Genomic DNA, 25,923 nt, shown 5'->3' with positions numbered 1-25,923 from the left:
CTTACAGGATATCTGTAAAAAAGTATTAATGCTGCAGAGAGTCTGTCACATGCTAATCACAATACCTTAGGAGGCCATTTGGCTCATCAATTCCATGCTATTTCCAAGCAGGACTATCCCATCAGTCCCCAATTCCCCCATACTCCTGTACCTTATTCTCCTTCACATACCCACCCATTTTTTAAAATTCTTTTATCACCTACCTACACTAATGGGGCAAAGTACAGTGGCCAATTAATCCACCAGAATATGTTTGGGATGTGGAATGAAATTTACGTGGTCACAGGGAGAACATGGAAACTTCACACAGACAGCACCCATGGTCAGAACTGAACCAGGGTCCCTGGAAGTGTGAGGCAGCAGCACTAACTGCTGCGCCACTATGCTACCCAAACACATACAGACATGAGTCCACCCAGTCCTCCCCAATAACTTGGTACTTCCTTCTATCCTATTGATACTCGCACTATAAATTATGCAGCAAGCACCAACAAAATTGCATGCTTATCAATGATTGGTAGTTAAAGATCACAAAGTCTAAGTTATACGGGCATCCTCTGCTCCTTGTGAAGGAATATGGGAAAGCTTTGAGGGAAAAAAGACTGCCAACGGGATTAGTTTAACCATTTACAGAAAGTAAACTAACTGTTGGAAGGTACAAAATTGGCAAAAGCAAAGTGTGCCAGAGAGGTAGGCACAGAGAGCCGAGAACTCAGCTCAATGGAGCAGCATCTTCAAGCAACTCAGCAAAGAGAGTACAGAATATGTTAAATAAGGATGTTTAACAATATTCGATTGGTATTTTCACATCTGGTGCAGACTGCTGGAAAAGGCAGAAGGAACATTTGATGAAATCCCAACAATTCTACAACCTATGTACAAGGAGAGTTTGAAGATGTGGTGAGTGAATAAAAGGCACCAAGGAACAAGAACGGGCATTGTGCTGTGACCACAATATGGCTACTTATTAGTAGCTGTCCTGTGGTTTTGAGCTGAGAGTGAATGTGCCTGAAACAGACATCAGCACAGCAATCCCAGGAAAAGCCAGCACAATAGGTTAGAATAAAGAAGCAACACCAGCAATCCTAATCTTAATGCAAGTGGAACTGTCAAAAATCCAGGAAGGATTGAAATTAATAGAAAGAGCTTCTTGAATAATCTAGCCTCAAAGGATTAAAATCACTATGCTTAAATTTCATAGAAATCTCATTTGCTAACCCTTCAGAAGACAATGCGCCAGTGGGCAATTCAACAAGTCATTATCAAATTGGCAATGAAATTGGTGAGTCAAAGTTGAGTTTACTGTCATATGCACAGGTGCAATGAAAAACTTACTGGCAACAGCATCACAGGCACATAGCATTCACAAGAAAAACATAAGTTAAACATACACAATTTTTACAAGAAAAAAAAACACAATTTAAAAAGGATAAAAATAACAAAGTCCATTTTAGTGCAAAGTGATCAGATTGGTCATAGTGTTGCTGAACTGTAGCGGTGATCAGAGTTTTGCTGGTTGGTTCAAGAACCGAATGGTTGAAGAGAAGTAGCCGCTCTTGAACCTGGCGGTGTGGGACTTCAGGCTTCTGCACCTCCTGCCCGATGGTAGCTGCTGAAAGATGGCATGGCTCGGCTGGTGGGGATCTTTGATGATGGATGTTACCTTCCTGAGGCAGCTACTGCCTTTCTCTATAGCCTAAATACCAGCACCTATCTATTGAGATGATGATGCCTTAAACATTTTTATTCATTTAGTGAGCTTAACTGTGCCAAATTTGGATGACTTTCTCCAAAGTGAGCTGCATTTCAGCATACATCACTATCAATAGGGCAGCATAGTACTGCAACAGGTAGTGCTGCTGCCTCACAGATCCAGCACCCCGGATTCAATCCTGACCTCCAGTGTTGTCTGTGCGGAGTTTCCATGTTCTCCTTTGACCACGTGGGCTTCCCCCAGGTGCTCTGGTATCCTCCCGCATCCAAGACGTGTGCGGATTGCTAGGTAAATTGGCCACTGTCAATGGCCCCTAATGTGTCAGTAAGTGGTAGAATCTAGGGGGAAGTTGATGGGAATGTGTGGAGAATAAACAATGGGGTTAATTTAGGATTAGTTGAATTCAGTACTTCCTGGCCAGCATGGAGTTGATTGGGCCTGCTTGCTTGCTGTATGACTCTATGACACACTGGTTGCTAAGTTAATTGGCTTCTGTAAGTTACCCAAGTGTAAGTCGTGGGCGAGTTTGGGGTGGAGTTGAGACTTGGGCCTGTGAGACATAATAGATTACAGGGAAATAAATGAGGTAAAGGTAACTGATGGGATGGCTCTGAATGGTGGCATAGACTTGATGGGGTGACTGACCACCTTCTTTGGCATGAGGAGATATGAATGCAGTAGAATCTGAGGGTATGGAGGAGATGATGGGATCGTGGGGAGAATAAAATGAGATTAGTGTAAATAGGTGGTTGATGGTTGGCACGATTTTAGTGGGATAAAGGGCCTGTTCCTGTGTTCTATGATTCTATTAATGGTTATGAAAACAGGATAGGAGATAGAAATAAGATACAGATCAGATCTTATTGAACGGTGGAACAAACTCAAGGGGCTGAATGGCCTACTCTGCTCTACAAATTGTTTTTCAACAAAAACACAGGAAAATAATCCAACTATGTACATTCTTCCACGTAACCTTAATGCAAGAGCTTAATGCGGCAAGTGCTCCTACTTCGCTCAGCCTTGTCATGTGAAACTCTGCTTAGCTCCTTGTCATTGTAAAAATTTTACGCCCCGGGGTTGCCTGTCACTCCAATTTGCTTATTTAGTTTGGCAAATTCAAATCAATACTCATCTAGGCCTCTGAGTGATCGGTCATGCAGAGGTGAAGCATTCCATCTATGTGGAAAAAAGCTCCGAACCAGTCACCCAAAATGAAGCAAGGCTACACAGCATTGAGGATGCCCAACTTGTGAGTTAGAGCAGCAGCAGAATGTGACATGTTAGCACTAGTTTCAGAGTTCATTGCCACCACCAGTTCAGCAGAGTTAGAAGTTCAGCTTTTCCACTCTCCATCCCAAACAACAGCTGTTTAAGAAATTAATGTAAGTATTGAACACACTTTAATGGAAGAAAGTTGATTGATCTTTGGTTAATGTAACAAAAATTATGATAAGTGCCTTCAATTTGTGATCCTATTAAGATATACTCCTGTTTATTTCTGAAAACCTCAGATCAATAGTCTACCACATGACACTCAAGTCCAATCAATCTTTATGCCCATGGATGATGTAAATGAACGTTAGTTCAATTTCCCTTTGGTTTAAAGGTGAATATGTTTCAGAATACTTCCTCAGTCCTTACATAAATTTAATTTCTTTTCTTCTTTCACTTCCCCCACTCTGCCTCACCCACCGCCCACACCAATCTTTTGTCCCCACCCCTCGCCCACCCCAAATAGCCTTATCTATTATCGCACTTCTCTGTAATCTGTAGTGGGAACAAATGAACCGGTCTGAAGTTACTCGAGGACACGTGTTGACAGTGCCAGGAATTGTGTAAAGCAAAAGATAAGTCGAATTCAGGTTCAATTTCTTCACAGCAATGTCAGGACAGTAGGTGTACATTTGGGTTAACAGGAATGTTTAATTAAAACCACTGTCTCTATGCCAATTACATCCTGGACTGCCTTTCGATCAAAATGCTTGCACCCATTTCTACTGAAAGCCTAAAATCCCAGATTCAGTGCTGAGGTATTTAACCACAACATTGCACAACTCAATTTGTAGTGGCAGGCATGGCAGTGTACGGGCAGGCATGGTAGTTTAGCGGTTAGCGTAAGACTTTATAGCGCCAGCGACCCGGGTTCAATTCTGGCCACTGTCTGTAAGGAGTTTGTACATTCTCCCCGTGTCTGCGTGTGTTTCCTCCAGGTGCTCTGGTTTCCTCCCACATTCCAAAGACGTACAGGTTAGGAAGTTGTGGGCATGCTATGTTGGCGCCAGAAAAGTGGCAACACTTGCGGGCTGCCCCCCCCAGAATGCTCTACACAAAAGATGCATTTCACTGTGTGTTTCGATGTACATGTGACTAATAAAGATATCCTATCATGTCTTATTTTGTTTTCTCTTCAGCAAATTGGGAGCAAGACACAGAAACAATTAAACAGCATTATAAAAGCAGCATACGGGAGGCTCTGGAAAAGCTGTTTTTAAACATTGAAGCATTACAGTGCCTCTGTTAGATGTTCTCCCACCAAGAAAAGCCACTTGGTCATTTGCCTCTATTGTATGCCTTAACAGTGTAAAGTCATGAAATTCCAACCACTCTCTCAGACCTTGAAAAGACTGACATTTTGATTCCCTGATATGTGGCTCCTTGCCCAGGCCCAAAAAATGCTCTGTTGCATCATTAAGGATACATAAGATAGGAGCAGGAGTAGGCCACTCATCCCCTCAAGCCTGCCCTACCATTCAATATGACCATTGATGATCTGCCCCAGGCCTTGTCTCCTCTTCCATTTGACTCTCAATTCCCTGATCTTTCAAAAATGTACCTATGTTCTCTTTGCATACCCCCAATGATGTAGCCTCCATTGTCCTCCAGGATGGAGAACTCCAGCGATTAACCAACCTGTGTGGAGAAATTCTAACAGTTTTGAAGGACCACCCCTTATTCTTGGAACTTTGACCCCCTCAGTAAACTCGCTGCCCAAAAGCAGCAACTTATTGAAGCTGGCTGGCTCTCTCAGTCCTGGTGAGCAATTCCCCTCCAGTTGCACAAGACTGAAAATAGAAGCGCAGAAAATCGAACAACATTGAATGAAGAATATTGTGATGAAGAACTCATCTAATACATTTAAACTAAATGTGAAGTAAAATTGATGACAGCTACTCCTAATTGTGTTATTTGTTATTCTGCTCCAAATTAATGAACCAGTGGATAATTTTCTGCCAAATCTTATCATCTCTTGAGATTGGAACCCCAAGAAATTGGTTGTAATCGAGTTATAATACAAAAGCTTTCAAAATATCCATTAATTTCATGCAAAGGAATGGAGTTCTATAACCGAATCTTAAAACAGAAGATCGATAACTTCGAAACACTTCTGTGCTTCGGTCTTTAGGAACATAAACACAAAAATGGAGGCTGTTCTGTTTTCATTCAAATTGTGGTTAATCTGTACAGTGACTCAATTTACCTGCCTTTGTTTCATCTTTCTTGAAACCTTTCTCTAGCAAAAATCCAGTCTCAAGTCTTCAAAGTTTCAAGTAATTCTACATTTATATTGATGTGGAGGTACCACATTTTCATTATTTTTATCTATCTTTGGAAGTGCTTCCTAATTTCACTCCTGAGCACTCTCGCCCCAATCTCAAAATGGTCACAACCAGAGGAAATTCCATCTGTTCAACATTAGCAGTGTCACCCTTCAACCTTCTAAATTCAACACCATGCAATGTTTCCATCGTCACTGCACCCTCTAAGCCCCAGTATCGTTTTGGTTCAATATCTTTTCCAAGGTAGTGCTGGGTTTCAAGATTGAATCAAGATGATTCACTTGAGCCACATTATAAGGGTCCCTCAATTAATGAAAACCCTAAAAAAAACACTGGATGGGATCTCAATGACTGTCATCAACAGCTCAGAACAGAACTGCTAGAGTTTAGCCACTTAAACTGCTGTATGTCCCAAGCGACCATGCACTTCTGTCGAATTGTGACTGACTGATAGACCCGTAAGTCTGAATCAGTCAATTTGCAGGGCTTCTGGTCTCCACAACCTACCAGGGTAAATACTTAAAATTCACCACACTCTGCACAAAGAAGTTTTCCCCTCACCTCAGAACTCAATGACCCATCCTTTATTCTGTGACCTCTTGTTCCAGCCAAAGGAACCATCCTCCCTGCACTCAACCTGCAAAGCCCTGCAAGGATTGTTAAATTTCAATGAGATTTCCTTTCAAATTCTTCTCATCTCTAAAGAATAAGGAACCTGTTTACTGAACCTCTCCTCACAGGACAAGCCCGCCATCACTGAACCAATCTGGTGAATCCTTATTGTATCCCTCTGTGGCAAGTATATTCTTTCATAGAAAAGGAGACCAAAACAGTGCACAGTATTCTAGATGTAGTCTTTCAATGCCCTATATAATTGCAGTAAGACATCTTTAACGCTGTACTCAAATCCTCCTGTAATAAAGAGCAACATCCCATTTGTCTTCCTAATCGCTCACTGCATCTGCATGTTGGCTTTCAGTGACTTATATACAAGGGACCAGACTCCCTTTGAACATCAACATTATCAATCTCTCAGCATTTAAAAACTACTCTGGCTTTTTGTTATGTGCACCAAAGCAGATAATTTCTTATATTTTCACATGATATTGCACCTGCCGTGTTGCTTCCCAGTCAGTCAGCTTGTCTACATCTCTTTGAAGCCTTTTTATATTCTTCTCTCTACTCACAATCCCAACTGGTCAGCAATAGAACATTTAGTCCCCTCAGCCAAATCATTGATATAGGTCCTAAATGGTTGTGTCCTACGCACCAATCCCACCAGTCACAGCTGGTAAACTTGGGTAAGATGCATCTATTCCCATTCTTTGATTTCGGTTTAACAACCAATTCTCAATCCATGTTAGTAAATTATCCTGAGTTTTGGGTGCTCCAGTCTTACTGTCCAATCTCCTGTTTGGGACCATATCAAAAAAGAAATCCCAATGCAATACATCCACAGGCTTCCCCCTTATTCATTCCACTAGTCACATCGTCAAGTTCTGTGAGAGTAGTCAAACATGATTTTCGTCTCTTCTCAGGTTGTTATTACACTTCATATCGACTTACAACAACGTTCAGTCAGAGGTACTGAAGAGATGATCCACCTCAGCTATCTCCTGAGGTCCCCACTGTCACAGAAGTCACTTTCCAGCCAATTCAATTCATTCCACTTGGTACCAAGAAACAGCAGAGAGCACTGGATACAGGAAGGGCTATGGGACCAGACAACATCCCAGCTGTGGTACGAAAGATGTGCATTCCAGAATGAGCTCTGTCTCTGGCCAAACTGTTCCAGTACAGTTCAAACATTGGGATCAACCCAACAATGTGGAAAATTACCCAGCTGTGTCCTACACACAAAACACAGGATAAATCCAATCTGGCTAATTACTGCCCACTCCCAATCAGCAGCAAAGTGATGGAACTTGTCATTGACAGTGCTATCAAGCAGCACTCTCTCCAATAACCTGCTTTCTGGTGTCCCATCACCAGGATCACTGCAGTCCAGACCTCATCATAGACTAAGTCCAAACATGGACCAACGAGTTGAATTCCAGAGGTGAGGTGACCATGACTTAACATTAAGGCAGCAGTTGACTGAGTATGTGCACAAGCAAACCCCTTTATAAGCATACTTTGCAACAACAAAAAAGCACTGAAACGCTAGTTAATAGTTTAAGAGACTTAAGAGACCCAAAAATATGGGCCATGGGGCCAAGGTAATCACCTGCCCTTTTATCTCTCTCAACCTGATGTTTTGAAGCTTTGTGGCCCAGAAGAGAGCCCTGTCTACCCAACTAAGCCCCAGGGGACCTGATAATATGTTACGTTCAGGTTAGGTCACGTGTATGCTCTGATACAACATTTGTCTGTTTGTCGGGTCAGTCCATGCCATGCTCTGCTGTCCTGATCCAGGACTTTATCCAGGTCAGGATAATTTGCTTTATGTCACTACAAATGAATAGCATTTTAGAGATAGTTATATTTAGACCAATGCTCTTGTTGGATGGGGGATGGAAAATTATATGTACTTGAGCTCAGGTGGGGTTCAAATTGGTCCTAGTTGAATTATTAACATTATAGCTCTAGTCCAGAACTTTTATTTGGCAATTTTAGCTCTGTGTAAATCGATGATGTTGGATTAATTATCAATGAGTTCTTGTGTTAACACTGCAATAAAATTCCAATCAGTCCCCAAAAGGCTTGTTCATCACATTCACATTGTGGACCTTTGTCTCTCCAGCTCTTTGGACACCTTACACTTATTCAGTTGTTTCTTTTAATGACCATCATCCAGTGAATGTTGTATTCTGTGGCAGAATGATATTGAAGGTCAAATGAAACATACTTCATTTGATTTCTCTGAAATGTGGAAACTTTCCTGTTACAATAGTAGGGATAATAATCTGAAACAGATGAAAAAGTGTTTGCTGGTGCTTGCAATGTAAATATGGACAGCCATCATACCTCAATCAACTCAATCAGTCGGGTATTCAAACTGTTGATAAAACAGCTGCTTTAACTATTCAGCCAAGGCACCTCTCTATTCTTTATCCATAGCTTCAAGGTTGGATAAGTTTAATGTGTGTCTGATTATTTGAAATCTTTCAGCCATTCCCATCAGTTTGGGACAAAAGATAGAATTGCATATGCATCATCTACAGTGGATGCACATGTCATTGTATCAAACTTTTATCTTGCCTCGCCACTAACAATTTAAACAATAATCAAAGTACCAAAGTATGAGAAAGGCAAGTGCTCCCCTGACAATTAGTGAAAGCTCATGCCCTTATTTCTTTTTAGGCACACTGGAACCCATATAAGTACGAATATGAACCCAAATTTCATAAGGGGTAGGTTAATGGAAATCCTCCCATCAGAAATAAGGTTTTGAGGGATGAAGACGCATGCATTTTGAATCAAAATATAAACTTTATTGGACCTTGTTACAGACTTTATAAAGGGGGAAAAAAGCAGGATATGGAGAAAGAGCTGAAGAGTGGGACTAACTGTTGACTATTTCAGATCCCTGATGATAGTATAATAGGCTAAATGGTCTTCTACTGTGGTGTACCATTCTGCAAGTTTTAAGTTCAGCCCCATCTGTCACTCCTAAAGACAGAACAGGCATTTACTTTTCACATGGTATAATGAGCTATACCATAGATAAAATGTCCCAGGGACAGAATAATGAATTCCTTCATTCCAAATAAATGTTGTACATTTCTCTTTTGATCTTGAAGAACAATACATTCTGCTGAGATATGCCCAGTTTCAGTTTCTTATGGCATGAAGTGAGAGGGGCCATTCGACCCATCATGTCTATGCCGGCTTGCAGAACATTCCCACCTGCACCATTCCCCCATTTATTTCTGTGTAACCTATATTCACAAGATCACAAGACAAGGGAGCAGAAGCAGGCCATTCGGCCCATCGAGTCTGCTCCAAGGAAAAGGGAAAAAGAAATGGGGTGGGAAAAAAAGAAAAAATAAGAAAAGAAAAGAAAAAAAAGAAAAGAAAAAGAAAAAAAAGAAAAAAACTATTCTAATTCCATTTTCCAGCCTTATCCCCATATCCCTTGATACCCTGACTATTTAGATATCTGTCTATCTCCTCCTTGAACACCCCCACTGATCTGGCCTCCACTGCTGTGCGTGGCAAGGAGTTCCACAATTTCACCACCCTCTGGGTAAAGAAATTTCTCCTCATCTCTGTCTTGAAACTGTACCCTCTAATTCTAAGATTGTGCCCTCTGGTCCTGGACTCGCCCACCAAGGGAAACAGCCTAGCCACATCCACTCTATCCTTACCTGTCAACATTTTAAATGTCGCTACGAGGTCCCCTCTCATCCTTCTGTACTCCAGTGAGTACAGTCCAAGAGCCGACAAACGCTCATCATACTTAAGCCCTTTCATTCCCGGAATCATTCTCGTAAATCTCCTCTGAACCCTCTCCAACGTCAGCACATCCTTCCTAAGATGTGGGGCCCAAAACTGCGCACAGTATTCCAAATGAGGCCTCACTAGTGCCCCGTAGAGCCTTATCAACACTTCCTTACTTTTATACACTATACCTCTCGAGATGAATGCCAACATAGCATTCGCTTTCTTAACCACCAATCCAACCTGGTGGTTAACTTTTAAGGTATCTTGTACGAGTACCCCCAAGTCCCTTTGTACTACCGCACTATCAATCTTCTCTCCTTCTAGATAATAATCTACCCGCTTATTTCTGCTTCCAAAGTGTACAACTGCACATTTCTCAACATTGAATTTCATCTGCCATTTTCTTGCCCATTCTCCTAAACTGTCTAGGTCCCTCTGCATTCTTTCTATTTCCTCTATGCTCCCTACTCCTCCACTTATCTTGGTGTCATCCGCAAACTTAGCCACACAACCATTTATTCCATCATCCAAATCATTGATGTACAAGGTAAAAAGGAGCGGCCCCAACACCGACCCCTGCGGCACACCACTAGTAACCGGTAACCAACCAGAACGAGATCCTTTTATTTCCACCCTTTGCTTCCTGCCAACCAGCCAGTGCTCCACCCATTTTGCTACCCTACCCATAATTCCATGAACTCTCATCTTATTAATCAGTCTCTTGTGAGGCACCTTATCGAAGGCCTTTTGAAAGTCTAAATACACAACGTCTACCGCCTCTCCCTTATCCACCCTACCTGTGATTTCTTCAAAAAACTCCAATAGGTTGGTCAGACAGGACCTCCCCTTCACAAAACCATGTTGACTAGGTCCAATCTTGCCTTGCGCCTCTAGGTATTCGGTAACCTCCTCCTTGAGGATAGATTCCAATAATTTTCCCACCACTGACGTCAGACTAATAGGTCTGTAATTGCCTTTGTGCTGCCTCCCACCTTTCTTATACAACGGAACTACATTTGCTACCCTCCAGTCCTCCGGAACCATGCCAGAATCTATCGATTCCTGAAAAATAATCGCCAATGCCTCCGCTATCTCTACAGCCACCTCCTTCAGAACCCGGGGATGCACCTCATCCAGTCCGGGAGACTTATCAGTCTTAAGCCCCTTTAGTTTTCCTAGCACCTTCTCTCTATTAATCTCAACTGAACTCAGTTCCAATTCGTGAGACTCCTGACTAACGGGCACATTGCTTATGTCCTCCACGGTGAAGACCGATGCAAAATATTCATTCAATTCCCTTGCCATCTCACTATCATCCATTATAATACCTCCTGCACCGTTATCAATTGGTCCTATGTCAACCCGTGTCTCTCTTTTATTCCTTATGTATTTAAAAAAACTTCTTTCACTTGCCCATCAACTCTCCCAATTCTCCGGCCTCCCATGCACACTAGAGGCAATATACCATCTTCAATTAACCTACCAGCATATTTTTGGAATGTGGGAGGAACCTGCAGCACTGGGGGGAAACCCACGTGTTCACAAGGAGTATGTGCAAACTCCTTACAGACAGCACCCAAGGTCAAGTTGAATGTGGGTCGCTGGAACTGTGTCTCAGCAGCACTAAAAGCTGCTTCACTGTGTCACCCCAGTTACAAGCTGGATATTTCATATATTACATTAAACCTCTGATTAAGCTAACACTTACACTGATTTTGAGTAATCCTCTATGGTGAACAATGACTCCCAGTTAGTAAAGATTATCTGCCCTTTAATAATTAATAGGAAGCCAAAGGCATGTCCTTTCACACCACCCCAACTCTCTATAATTATACACCAACTCTCTATAATTATAAATCAAACAGGTTGCTACTCGCCAAGGCATAGGCTTTTTCTGCTCATGTTATCATTGCATTTTCTGAATGCTCTCTGTGAATACCAAAGTTCTAACATCTCCAGCTGATGTTGCATGCAGGAGACATTTCATCTAGATATCCTCTGCTCTCTCAAAAGCTTGCTTGTGATGCTGCTTCAACCAGCTATGGGTTGAATCTCAGGTACCAAAGATAAACAAAATTCTTCCCAGGTCAAATAATGAAAGAATCTCAGAATGTAAACACGTTACGTGGAATTGAAACTAATCTGTCAAGATCATTCACATGCACTGGTTACAGAAAAGATAAATTCAAATGTCCAAGCCCAATTCAGACCTAGATATAAATAATAAGAACCTGCTTTGTAGTATAATATTTGCTTCAAATGAGGTATAAGCGATTAATGGGAGGAAAGTTAATGTGAGGAAAGGAACAATAGTCATTCCTCAAATTTCAGTAAGAAATCATTGAAGCTTCAATAAACTCCACCCAAATGATTTCAACAATATAGATTGAATGTGACTTGATAGCGTAACATTAATAGCGTATTCCTCAAGTCTGCTTTGCCCAACAATTATTTGATAATATCTTTCTTGATGAGCTGTAGGAGATTTAAAATAAATTGGGGCTAAACTGGGAATGATGGGAGAGGAATATCCTTTTTCTGTGAGTACTCTGGATTTGTTTTCTATTGTTAATGTTTTTGGAGCAAATCTCCTCTTAAGTCAGCAAGAATTGACTACCCGGCTTGACCTACCTCAGAGAGATAAATTGTTGATATGGGGATATATGGAATGGAAATTAATGCAGGGGCTGATTTTGTCGATGTTGGAAGTAGGACACATTGTTGCCGGACTGTGAATTGCCATGATCTGACAATTCATTGCTATTACATTTCGTTGCTTTGGCACAAAAGGTTATCAAAAACAAAGAAATATGAGTATGAATAGGTCAAGTGGTCATTAGAATCTGCTCTTCCATTCATGACCCCCATTATCCATAGATTCCCTTAATATCCAGAAATCTATCCACCTCTGCTCTGGATGAATGCAATGACAGCTCCTTTACAGCCATCCAGGGTAAAGAATTCCAAAGATTCACCACCCATTGCTGTACTGATATCCAGCACCTTGACAAATATCAAAATATATAATCAACTTCAGCCTGCCTCCTGATCTAAAGTAGAATTTCAGACTCAACAAGACCCACGTTTCAGTCCAAATTTTGTCCTCCCCACATCAGCACCAGTTTTCTCTCGAACTTTAAATTAAAAACTGCCGATGCTACGAATCCAAAGTAAAGACAGAAAATGCTAAAAACACTCCGCAGGTCAGGCAGCATCTGTGGAAGTAGAAACAGAGTTAATGATTCAGGTCCAAGACCCTTTGTCAGATCTCTCTTCTTTTAAATTGTCTCAGACCTGATATGTTATCTGTTTCTTCTTCCACAAGTATTGCCTGACCTGCTGAGTATTTCCAGCATTTTCTGCTTTTATTTCTCTGGAACTGTCCAGTCTGGCACCTCATACTTACAAATGAAGAAAGTCATGCGTACAATTATTCCGATTCACTGATTTCTTGGATGACAAAATGCAGCAGCAATTATTTCAATCCTCTGCCCAAACTTCTTTTGTGGGCACACAGTCTTTCTCCAGCACAATTTCAATCAGTCTTCTTCTATTGCAGATCTGACGCCAACCATTCATCAGCAGTTCTCCTTATACGCATATTCAGCTGCATCTTTTTACTTTGGTGGTGTGTCAACATTATTTAAAATGACAAACCTCACAAAATATCAGCTCATCCATTTAATCACCAAGTCCAAACTGACTCTTCAGTACCGAGGGAAAGGTGTACTCTAAAAGATGATGCCTTTCAGATGAGACAAGTCACTGGCTTCCCTCTCAGGAGGTAAAATATTCTATTGTAAGGGGAGCTCTCCTGATGAATAGTTAATTCTCAATCAGCATCAATGAAACTCTGCTCATCATTTCATTGCTGTGCGCAGGATCTTGTGCTGCTACAATTCCAGCATGACGTTAATCACTGGTCTTTGGAAGTATGTAATTGGTTATGAATGCTTTGAGAGTTTACGCAAGCATCCCAAGGTTGTGAAAAACACTGTAGAATTTATTGATACTCGACCCTTTCAATTCTTTGAATGGTTTCTCTGTCACATTGTTCACTCCAAAACAACTCTTCTCCACAAAATACTGTTAAGTTAAAGCAATCAAGGTTGGTTTTCAGTCACATCCCTTAATACTTCTCAGCGTTTAATGCTCCCTAATGTATACCACATTTCTGCTTGTCACTATTAATAAATGTATTGAAGGATCAAAGTAATATGAGGTTTATTATTACACAAGCAAATACAAGGAATATAATGTAACTTTTATTAATGCAGTTTTTATTCCATGAGTGTGATTCTTTACAGCAACTCATGTGGAATAAAAATTCCTTTTGAAAATTTAAAGGCTATGTCCTGTTTGCTCTATTATGTAATCACATAGAAATTTCAGCAGAAAACAGACCATTATCTCTAATTTGTTCAATGCTGCTGCTAATACCCCACATACCTCCTCCATCCCTACTCACTCAGCCCCTATCTTTCTACTTCTTTCTCCCTTGTGTACTTGATTAGCTCCTCCTTAAACACGTCCATACTATTCGCCTTAACTATGCCATGTGATACTGAGTCCTACTCTCTGAATAAAGAAGTTTCCCTGAATTCGCATTAGGAATCATCATCTGACTGTATAACAATTTTGGAATCTTCCATAATCAAAACATGATTTTAAGGGCCTCATTAGGTCACGTTTATGTTCTTGGCATTACATTTACCATCAGTGACATTTCTGATTATCTGGCTTGAACTTGTGCTTTCGCTATTTTAACTTCCATTGTGGATTTCTGCTGCGTGGAGATGAAAGTGGATCGTGATTGTCCAGGTTCAGTTTTCTTACTCATTCAGAACGCAGACATTGTTCCAGTTTTTGATTTTCTGAAATGGGCTTCGAAATCCAGGGTGAGAGAGCTGCAAGGAGCATGCCTGCGTAAAATGCTCCAATTAGCATCATTCCCACCACAGTATTGTGAAAAGCTACTTAGCAACAGGGGTTGAACTTAGTTGCATGATGTCACAACTGGTACACCAAGGAAACCGTCCAACACTGCATAAAATAGTTTGCTCATTCCTTGACAACTCCTGCTTAGCTAGTGAGTGTTCAAGAAGCAACAGAATCAAAAAGCAAAGCTACTACTGATGTCTTGGCCATGTGCTGTCAGTGATCGATGGACTCAGGAAAGAACAAGAACCAATAACCTTACTCTAACCACCGAGTCACAACAGAGCTCCCAGCAATTGCCCCCTTTTATGCTGGGTCACTGGTAGAAGCTAAGTCTAAGGAGTCATAAGAAGTGTTCACCATAATGTTAATGAAATCAATGCAACTGAATGTTCAAAAGTGAGTGCAGTTGGTGCCTGACGTAATGCATCAGTACTAGATACCACTTTTTGCTCCCATGTACACTTCTTGGGTGACATGTTCATTTCTTATTTAGTTTTTGGATTGGATACTCATCTTGAGCTGGGAGACTACTGTATAACCATTTAAGGTTAATTCGTGTATCTTATGGAAAACATCTGCAGGTACAAATGGACAAAGCTTCCACCATCACAATAGATAACACATTTTTATAACAAAAGGACAGTCTTTAAGCATTACTGCTGTTCACTTGGTAATGAGAGATTAAGACAAATACATATAGATGGATTAAAGCAGACACTCAATGAGAGACATCAATACTATGGCATAATGGAAGACCACCAAGGTATTAAAACACTTACCCTTTCTGCAGACTGGGCTGTGCCAAAAAATATTGGAATAAAAGCTAACCAAATTATGCAGGTGGTGTACATGGTAAACCCAATGGGTTTGGCTTCGTTGAAGGTCTCTGGAACCCCTCTGGTTTTAATTGCATACACAGTACATGTGACCATCAGCAGAATGCTGTATCCCAGGGAACAGATGAGAGAAAGGTCAGAAATGTCACATTTGAGAATGCCCCTGGCATTTTCTGGATCAACTGTTCGCTGTTCCCCATAGTCTACAATGGTGTGCGGAGGATCAACAGCAAACCAGATAAAGACTCCCAGGAGCTGCAGAGAGATGAGGCTAAAAGTGATTACCAGCTGGGAAGCTGGGCTGATAAACCTGGGAGCAGAGACAGATGTCTTACCTTGTTCAAATATTCTGTGAATTCTGTTAGTCTTGGTGAGCAGTGCTGCATAGCTAATGCACATGCCCAGCCCTAAGAAGATTCGCCGGAAGGAACAAAGAACTATATCGGGAGTTGCAATCATTAGGAAGGTTACAGCATAGCACAAGAATATTCCAGTCAGCAAGACATAGCTTAGCTCTCTGCCAGATGCCCTTACTATCGGTGTGTCGTTATGACGAATAAAGGTCGTTATGACAAACGTGGTGGCTATGATTCCAAGTATCGCTATGAAGACAGGGACGATCGCCCAAGGAGAATGCCATTCTAGTTTGACTATGGGGATAAGCTGACAGTCTGTGCCATTTGCGTTGGGTCTCCTATTGAATGGACACATCTGACAGGTTGATTCGTCGATCTGGTACTGGTAGCCTTCACAGCGCTCACAGTGCCAACAGCACGGCACACCCTTCACTGTCTTCTTCCTCTCACCAGCCTTGCACGGCAGGCTGCAGACTGACTGTGGAATGGCCGGTCCTCCTCTGCCCCACTGCATGTCCTTCACCTGTGGAGAGGTAAATGAACGCATCATCTACCGTTTGCTACATAAAAGGCAATGCTGGAACATGCAGTAACATTTAAAGAAACTTAAACAGCTTTCTTACATAATTAGTGGCACATTTATCACTGGAAGAAATGCTCGTATTAAGTCATTGCAGCAAACTCCAGCAAAAAACAGTGCAATTTTAAATATTCCGTGGTTCATAGAGTAATACAGCACGGAAATGGGCCCTTTGGCCCAACTCGTCCTGCCGATCAAGATGCCCATCTAAGGTAGTGCCATTTGCCGACATTTGGCCCATATTCCTCTAAACCTTTCTTACCCATGTACCTGTCTAATTGTCTTTTAAATGTTGTTATTGTACCTGCCTCAACACTGCAAGTGTCAAGGATTAGCAAGGGTAATAGTACAAGCATATTGCTGGAAATATTCTTTGCTAGGTCACTGTATGGGGAGATCCACATGGTGTTGGAGGAGCTGTGGCCGGGGTTGCAGATGGTGAATGGGATGGTGGGCGGGATTCTTCCTCTTAAGTCACTCTGTTTTTTTGAATCATAATGCTCTACACATTCCCTTTCAGATCGTTCGTGATGGCACAGGGGCGCAGCCAGTAGAGTTGCTGCCTACACAGCGCCAACAAACCAGGTTCAATCCTGACCTCCAGTGCTGCCTGTGGGAAGTTTGCATGTTCTCTCTGTGACTGCGTTGGCTGCCTATGGGTGTCCTGGTTTCCTCCCAAATCCCAGAAATGTGCAAGTTGATAAATAGCCTCTAGTATGTAGGTGAGTGGTAGAATCTGGAAGGAGCTGTTGGGAATGTGAGGAGAATAGGTTACAGGGAAAATTACAGGGGATTGGAATTGCTTTGTGAGCCAGCGTAGACGCTATGGGAGAAAATAGCCTCCTTCTACATCATATCAAAATATAATACTATGATATCCCAAAGCACTTTATAGACAATGAAATTCTTCTGAAAGATGGTCAGTGTAGTAATGTAGGAAAGCCAGCAGCCAATTTTTGTGTAGCAAGCTGGCACAAGCAGCAACATAAGCAGATAATCTCATTTTAGAAATATTAATCAAGGGATACAAATGGATCAGGATACCAGGGATTAAATAATCTTTGCAAAATTGCACTCAGTTTAATGTTTCCTCTGAAAGGCAGCACCACCAATCATAGAACATTCTTCTGCTTCTGTTTTGGAGAAAAGACCCAGGACTTTGTACCTTCGACTTAAAGCAATTTCATTGATGTAAAAACCCAGCTGGTTTACATTGTGTTAGGGAGCCTTGCATCTTCATCTATTGTGGTCTACATGTGTATTCAGTCCCACACCAATGTAACTGACTCTTGAGTGGCCTAGTTACTGACTGACACTTCATCATAGCAAAGAATGCTGGTTTTACCAGCAAAACCCAGATCCCCACAACTTTGTTTTAAAAAGCTGAAAGATGAGGCTTGGTAGTTTTTTTTTGAAATCTCAGTGGATATTTTAAAATGAACTTCAAAGAAACTTTCTGACCTGCTGAAAATGCAGTGGCCAGAAAATGACAGCAGAATCATTGATGATAATATCAATGAGAATTTTCTTTCTGCCCTGACATCATTACTGCCTCAATGGGTCTTATTACTAATCTATCCATTGCTCACAATAACAAGAAGACACTCGGAGGCTTGCAATAGCCATAATATCCCCGATTCCACAAATTATTTCGATAATACGAATTCCTAGTGAAAAGATAATGCACATTATCCAATGCTCCAAAAAGCAAACCTCGTTACATCATAGTGCGCATGAAAAGTGGGATACACAATTTGAACGCATCAAGGGATGAACACAAAGCAAATATTTTATGTCTATCTACAGTCAATTTCATGCTATTCAGTGCTTTTCTGATGAGAACATTGTCCAGCACTTAGTGGTCAAAATGGATGAGACATAAAAGACAGTCTGGATTCCAGAAAACAGAAAAGTTCCCAGTGGAAAATCTGAACCACAACTGGCTGTGTTGCTTTAGTCGTCAACAAGGAAAAACTTATTGCTTACGTTCAAATGAAGGTGGTCAGTCCACTGTCCGATAACCCTGTACCCGTGAGACGACATATTGACGATCTGGTATTGGTAGATGTCATATCGCCCAGGAGCATCCCCATTTTCATTGAACGTCACAGGCGTGCCAGCACTTCCTGCAAGATGAATAAACATTCCAAAAAGCATGTGAGAAACATAAGGGAATGTGACAAAACAATTACTTTCAGCAAAGAATATATCATTTGATTTGAGAATAAGTGGTGGGAATTTTCGTGAATGCCTCTGAACCCCATAATTGAAACTCATTTGGAACAAAAACTTCTAACATATTTTCAGTTACTTCCAAGCAAACATATGTGTGTTGAGAAATCTCTTCCACATGAAAAACAAGGTGGCCATATTGCTTTAAGTACATGGTATAACATAGATTTGCATACTATCTAATCTGTGATTGATTTTTATTTTACAGTATTGAGAGACTATGTCAAAATAAAACAGCAATAATGCAGCACACAGGTATAGCTGAAGGAGGGTTGTGACAGCTGTGTTAAAACCCAGATTGACTCTATATTTAAATTACTTTATATGAGAAATACCATGAAAACAATACATTTTTTGACATGAAGGAAGTACTTTTGCCAAAGATCCAAAATGACTTCAATATCAAAATCAATTCAGAAGTTTTAATGCACAAAATATTGGGGGAGGATTGAGTAGATTTCCTGGGCTTCAAATTCAGCTGAAGCCGAAGAGGTTGAATGTGGAGTTCAGGCAATCATATTGCTGTCTTAAATAGTCACGAACCCATGCCTTAAAAGCTCTCAAACCTGAAGCAGCAAAGGCAGTCCTGCTCAGTGGTGATAAACGTATTTGTGAGTCAGATTAAGATGCACCATTCAAGCTAAGCAAGTAGAATTTTGAATGAACATTGTTGTGCTGGAGCTGGCTTGGAAACCGCTTGATCCGATAATCAGGCAGAGGTACCATGAAGCTAGCAAAATGGAAAAAGCTCCTGTTAGGACACCAACAGGTTCGCCCAGGTCTGGCTGCCCGGTTGTACCAAATTGGACATCTTATAATTATAGCAGCACAGTATGCCCCCATTTGGCCCTTCAGGTCCCAGGGAGCAATCTGATCAGTCCCACTTCCACTCAATGGAGAATAAACTGGGCAGGAGGGGTTTCCTATCAGTGTGGTTTTTTTATAATGAGAGTGAATAGATAGGATAACATGAGGTTTTTCCCATCATTGTGCCAAAGTAACATTTGGCCCTTGGGATCCCTGGGTATTCCTGGTATCATGAGCTATAGAGCAAAGTAGGAAGAAGGCACATTTGAATATAAATTGATTTTGTGAGAAAGGTAACTGTAGGGAATGTAACTATAATAGTTTTCCAATTCACCTAACATTTACTGAAGAACTATGAAGTAAATGAGCAAGGCATAGAGGGATATAAAATTAAAGCAGGCACACGGGATTAGCATGATGGTCGGCATAGACGTGGTGGGCTGAAGGGCCTGTTTCTGCGCTGTACAGCTCTATGACTCTGAGCCTGATGTGTCTGTAGTTATTATTGTTGTCCTGTTTTAATTTGAACATGAAGATTTGTGGGACACTATAAATTTTCTTGCAATCCAAGCACCAGGCACAGCTCACTTGCTGGCAGTTTAGGTTCCAAGTCAGAAGGCTGTAATTTCAAGTCCCGATCTGAAGATCCGAGCTTAAAACAGCCTTCCAGCAGCAGATAATGTGTTAAACTCCTCTCACCAATGAAGATAATGGTCCGTCTGTTTGTAAAAGACCCTTGCCTAGAAGTTCTGTTGCACCCAAGAGGGTTTATTGTGTGGGCATTGTAGATGTGATCTGTCCCACCGACCACCCCCAGTGTTCTCTGCTCTTACATTAGAACAGGCTAAAGCTTGAAAAGCAAAACATTGCAGATGCTGAAAATCTGAAACAAAAACAGAAAATGCTGGAAACAATCAGTAGGGCTGGTAGCATTCATAGTGAGAGAAACAGAGCCAATGTCCCAAGTTGATAACATTGCACCAGGAAGGGTCATTGACCTGAAACCCCAACAGTGTTCTCATCTCCACAGACACCATCCAATTTGCTGAGCACCCCCAGCATTTGCTGTTCTCACATCAAAACTGACCAGTTCTGATATCTACCAGAGAGGCTGGACATCTGAAATGGTAAAACATATTGTTGAATCCTGAAATGTGTAATGTGCCTGGACAGAAAATGAAGGAAATGTTGTTCTTTGGGCTTATTTTGGCCTTCATTGGAGCAGTGAAGAGGACATATTTAGAGCAGTCAGTGGGAGTGGGATGGGGAATTAAAGCAAGAGATAACTGGAAGCTCAGGGTGTGGTCAATGGATCAGACAGCATCTGTAGAACGGGGGCTCAGGTTGGGGCTTCAGATAGACGACATTTCATGATGCAGAGGTCATCAACCTGGGCAGTTGATTCTGTTTTTCTTTGTAAATGCTGTCTAAGCTGTTGAGTATTTCCAGAATTTTCTGTTTTCGTTTCAGATATCCAGCATTTGCAGTTCTTTTTAAATCTGTAACTTTAATTCACTTTTCCCTCTCTCCACAAACAGTGCTCCTCACACTGAACTTTTCCACTCGTCTCCTCTCTTTCAAATTTCCAGCAACTGGTGTACTTTGTATCTCACTGTTCCAGCATTGCTTGTGGATGAGTCTCTCCTCTTTTCTCAATTATCTCCCTCGATCTACACTTCTCCAGACGGATTAGTTGCTACCAACAAGCTTTCACTAACTTCTCTGAGCTGACATCAGTCTGTGCCGTGTGTGCTTGGTCTCCACTCTATCACAGACATCTCCTTTGTTCTCCTAACTCCTTCCACTCCTCTGCAACTTAAAACATGGCCATTTTCCACATTTTCTTGTTTCTGACTGAAGGTCATTAATCTGAAACTTTAATTCTGTTTCTCTCCCCATAGGTGCTGCCTGACCTGCTGAGTATTTTCAGCATTTCTGTTTTTACCCTGTACCACCCCGGACATTCTTTCTTCTCCCCCTTCCCATCAGGCAGTAGATACAACAGCCTGAAGGCATGTACCACCAGGCTCAAGGACAGCTTCTATCCCTGTTATAAGACTATTGAACGGACCACTTGTATGTTGAAGATGATCTCTTGACCTCATGATCTACCTTGTCATGGCCCTTGCACCTTATTGTCTGTCTGCATTATGCTTTCTCTGTAACTGTAACATTTTATTCTGCATTCTGTTATTGCTTTTCCCTTGCACTACCTCAATGTACTGATGTGGTGAAATGATCTGTTTGGATGGCATGCAAAACAAAGTTTTTCACTGTACTTCGGTACATGTAACAATAATAAACCAATTACAAGATCAATGCTGATCAAGAAAATAGGAGCAGGAGGAGGCCACTCGGCCCTTCAAGCTTGCCCTACCATTCAATATGATCAAGGCTGATCTATGCTGGCCTCAACTCCTCTTCTGCACCAGTTCCCTGTAACCCGCAATTTCGTGATCTTTCAAATATTTATCTATCTCGACCTTAAAAATATATAATAATCTGGGCTCCACCACCCACAGGAGCAGAGAATTCTGGAGATTCTGAAAGAAGAAAATTCCACGCACTACAATTTTAAATAACTGGCCCCTTATTTTGTACTTATGTCCCCTCGTTCGTGACTCTCCTATGAGTGAAAACATCCCAACATCTACTGTGTCAAACCTCCTTAGGATCTTATGTGTTTGAATAAGGTCACCTTTCATTTTTCTAAACTCCAAGGAATAAAGGCCCAATTGCTTAGTCTCTCTTAATAGGACAACCTACTCATTCTCCACACTCTCAGAGTCTAAAAATCCATCAGTGTCGGCCTTGTTTATACTCAATGGCTGCATTTACAACCCTCTGGATAAAGAATTCCAAAGATTTACAATCCTGTCTGTGAAGAAATTCATCACCATCTCAGCCCTACATAATCAACCCCTTATGCCAAGACTGTGACCCCTGGTTCTGAAGCCTCCAAATACAGGAAACAGCATTGTCCCTTTCAAATCTTGTTTCTCTCAGTGAGATTACATCTCATTCTTCTCAGCATCAAAGAGTATAGGCCCAGCCTGCTTAACTTCTTCTTGCCAAACAAACCCACCTTTCCTGGAAATCAATCTGGTAGCTAAATTTCCTTGGAGGCAAATATCTCCTTTCTTAGATATGGACACCAAACCTGTACACAATACCCCAGATTTGATCTCCCATTATGATCTGTGGCATAGATAATAATGAATTCTAGCATTTTCTTGGCAACAGACAATAGACTAAAGACAAAATTTCCCAATAATTTCCTCTCCTTCATTAAATGGTGCTATATTATTTGCTACTTTCAAATTCATCACATTTCATCCCAAGCCTAGGGAATTTTGCTGAACATAAATAATGCATCCGTTATCTCTGCAGCCACCTCTTTTACTACTCTGGGGTGCAGGCTATCAGGAGCAGGGGATTTGCCTGGCTTCTCCAGAGTAGTAAAAGAGCTTCTCCAGGCCCCTTAACTTTATGCTCACAGCTTCTTGTCAAGATGGTGAAAGATTGGTCAGCTGGGAGGTACAGGGGGCCAAGACTCAATCTGGTCTATTTGTTTTTGGAAGGGTAATCAATATTCAATCACACACACTGATGTGGCAACTGGAAAGAGCTCTGGTTTTATAAGGTCAAACTCCCTGGGATAGCTGATACTCTCATTGGTGACGCGAGTAGCTCAGCATCCCATGGAGCAATCTGCAACGTTACACAGCTGGAAAGGAATGGATTTCAGACAGTTGGATGTAAGAGAGGAGTTACATGAAGCAAAGATTTTCTTGGATATTCTTTATAAGTCTGAAGTAAATTTTGTTTGAAGCACTACTCTTGAACAAAACTGTTTCTATTAAGCATTTGATTTTGCATAAGTTATTCAGCAAGGTGGATAAGAGGAGAAAGAAAATAAAAAGGTATAAAAGTACGTAAGAAAAAATGGCATAGAGAGAGAGCGGGATAGACAATGAAAGAAAAATACCATACTTACAGCTCGCAAGAAAGTTTCCAAGTGTTTCATAGTGTCTTTTACAAATTGCAGCCGCAATGTTATGGAGGGCAAATACAGCAGCCATTTTGATTAAGACAAGACTGACATTTCAAAATGGCATCACAGCATTTGAGGTAATTGTGGCCTAATCTTTACAGCAAATGGAGGTCATGAAGGCAATGGTTATTCTCAGTTACATGCAGCAGCTATTTCACAGGACATCAATTTCATCTTATAAGCACACTCTATTATGACTCATAGCTAGTGATGTGAATTTAAACGCTGACCACCACATGACTGGAGCAAAATATCCACCAGCAGCAGAGTTTGAATTTAAAATTGATCAGATAGGTAGCATTCTCAGACCCATGGGAGATTAGGTATTTGAATTCCTTACAACTCAGTTCTTGCTTACAGAGAATACCAGATCCACTCCACTCTAATACTCTTTAGTTTCTGAACAGTAATGGAAACTTCCAACAAAAAGAAATGCTGAGCCTTATAAATGATCAGTCAGTGCACCTGATTGGGTTACTTGAGGTCAGCCCAAAATTTGGACTCAAGCGTGTTGTGTTGTTTTGGATATCAAGCACGATGAAATTGGGTTTCTGTGACAAACAGCCAGGAATTAAAGACAAGCAGTGTAAGTACTATGTTGGAGACAGACCTCTTGGGACAAGCAGGTTATAATACACAAAGCAGCTGGGATTAAAGGTGTCAGAATGAATACATTTCTCTTTGTCTCAATTGTGTAAGAGCAACAAGGTTCAGGACAAAAGAATCACCAGGAAGCTCTTCAGAAATCCTCCCAGCATTGCAGGAATATCATTCCTTTATACACGCGCAGTGATGATAACTCCCTTTGTCCAAAGAGCCCTGAGCAACAATTATTTGTCTTCTGATGAACCCCCGTTTTCAACAACTACATCTAAATCAAAGTTGAAACCATTTATTGTGCCATATATTCTTGACAAGTGATAGTCACCACCTCATTTTTTTATGAGATGCTTGTAAATCTCAAATCCAGTGAAAATGAACCTATGTGTGGATTACATTGCATTCTAAACAATCAACTGTAGCATCATCATTTCACCATTGCTCTGTGAATTAGTGTAACCAAAAAGGGCTAATAAAACAGCTGGAGGGATAAAATCAAGAAGAAAGAAGGACTAAGATATTATTAGTTCCTTATTCTTCAACATGTATTGATTCATCATTTAAGTTTTTTTTTACACCTCATTAATTCCTCTGGAAGCTTCTGAAACTCCAATCAATGGCACTGTGCTGGATGGTTCTACATGGATTCCTGCCATCAAACATTTCTGAATTACACTTCGTTGATTGGTGTTCAGAGAGCAGCTCAAACATCTTGCAATTTGCTAATGTTAGTCAAATACTGCTAGACAATGATGCCAGAAATATTTTAATTAGGCATTTTTCAGAGCAATACTCCAGGAGTGCTACATTGCTGGAAGTGCTGGATTTCAAATGACCTTAAATCAGTTCTTTTGTCTTCTTCATAGGTGGTCTGCCAGAGTCAAAGATGACTGAAGAGTTTAGTGCAATTTTCGGATTATACTGTTGGAGTGTTTTCCCCAGTAAAATACAAAAACATCCACCAACATCCTCAAATACAAGAGCAAGATTTATTCCATTCACCTTCATTTTCTCAATGGAAAAGACACACAGAGCAGGTTGGAGCTCATGTATTGGGGATGGAAATTAGCAGCCACGTTAGAAAGAACAGGCTTAAAAGAAATACTGACACAGCAGCATATGAACAAAAGCAATTACTCACATAGTCTGGCAGCTATTGGCAATATAGGAAAGGACACATTCCTGCAGGCAAGGTGATGCTGTGCAGTTCTAATAACGCCTTTCATCGCACGGTTCAGATGTGTTAGGAAACCAGACTGCCAGAAACAAGACTACTGCAGACAGCGAGGGTGGCACTCACGAGAGAACAAACCAAGTTTGTTATCTTCTACTAATAAGGAAAATGTTGGAATCAACTTTTTGAAAGTGGTAACGGAGCATTTAGAAAATAATAATTCAACTGAACAGAGTCAACGTGGATTTATGAAAGGGAATTCCTGGTTGATAAATGCCAGTTTTTAAGAAGTTGTAGCTGGAAAAATAGATAACAATCAATTGATGTGTATTTAGAATTTCAGGAGGCCTTCAATAAAGTGCCACACAAGAGATTGTTAAGCAAAATTAGAAGTAAAATGGTATCGGGAGTAATAATTGACATGAATTGAAGTTTAGTTAACAGACAGAAAACAGAGTGTGTCGGTAAATGGATCACTGTTGATTTGAGAAGCTGTGATTGGTTGTGGAGCCCCAACTGTTCGCAGTCTACATCTATGATATGGATGAGGGAATCAAGAGTAACATATCCAAGTCTGGTAATGATACAAAGCAGGGTGGCAGTATGGACTGTTAGGAAGATGCAGAGAGGCTTCACAGGGATAGTTACAGGTTAATAGAACATGTGAGGACATGGCAGGTGGAAAA

The 25,923-nt window shown here is 41.1% G+C and overlaps 1 protein-coding gene across 1 annotated transcript in view; it reads right to left on the bottom strand.

Annotated features, from left to right (window-relative positions):
- LOC127578220 (metabotropic glutamate receptor 8) overlaps positions 1 to 25,923 on the bottom strand; it is a 272,133-nt gene that overhangs the window by 32,306 nt on the left and 213,904 nt on the right. Inside the window, exons 7-8 of the mRNA XM_052029966.1 lie at positions 18,357 to 18,496; positions 15,378 to 16,313 (exon numbers count right to left, since the gene is read on the bottom strand). Coding sequence (XP_051885926.1) covers positions 15,378 to 16,313; positions 18,357 to 18,496 — 1,076 coding nt within the window. The remainder of the gene's footprint in view (positions 1 to 15,377; positions 16,314 to 18,356; positions 18,497 to 25,923) is intronic.

The sequence above is a fragment of the Pristis pectinata genome, chromosome 15 (assembly GCF_009764475.1).
Source record: "Pristis pectinata isolate sPriPec2 chromosome 15, sPriPec2.1.pri, whole genome shotgun sequence".
Classification (NCBI taxonomy): Eukaryota; Metazoa; Chordata; class Chondrichthyes; order Rhinopristiformes; family Pristidae; genus Pristis; species Pristis pectinata.
This window is presented reverse-complemented; position numbering and strand designations above follow the sequence as displayed.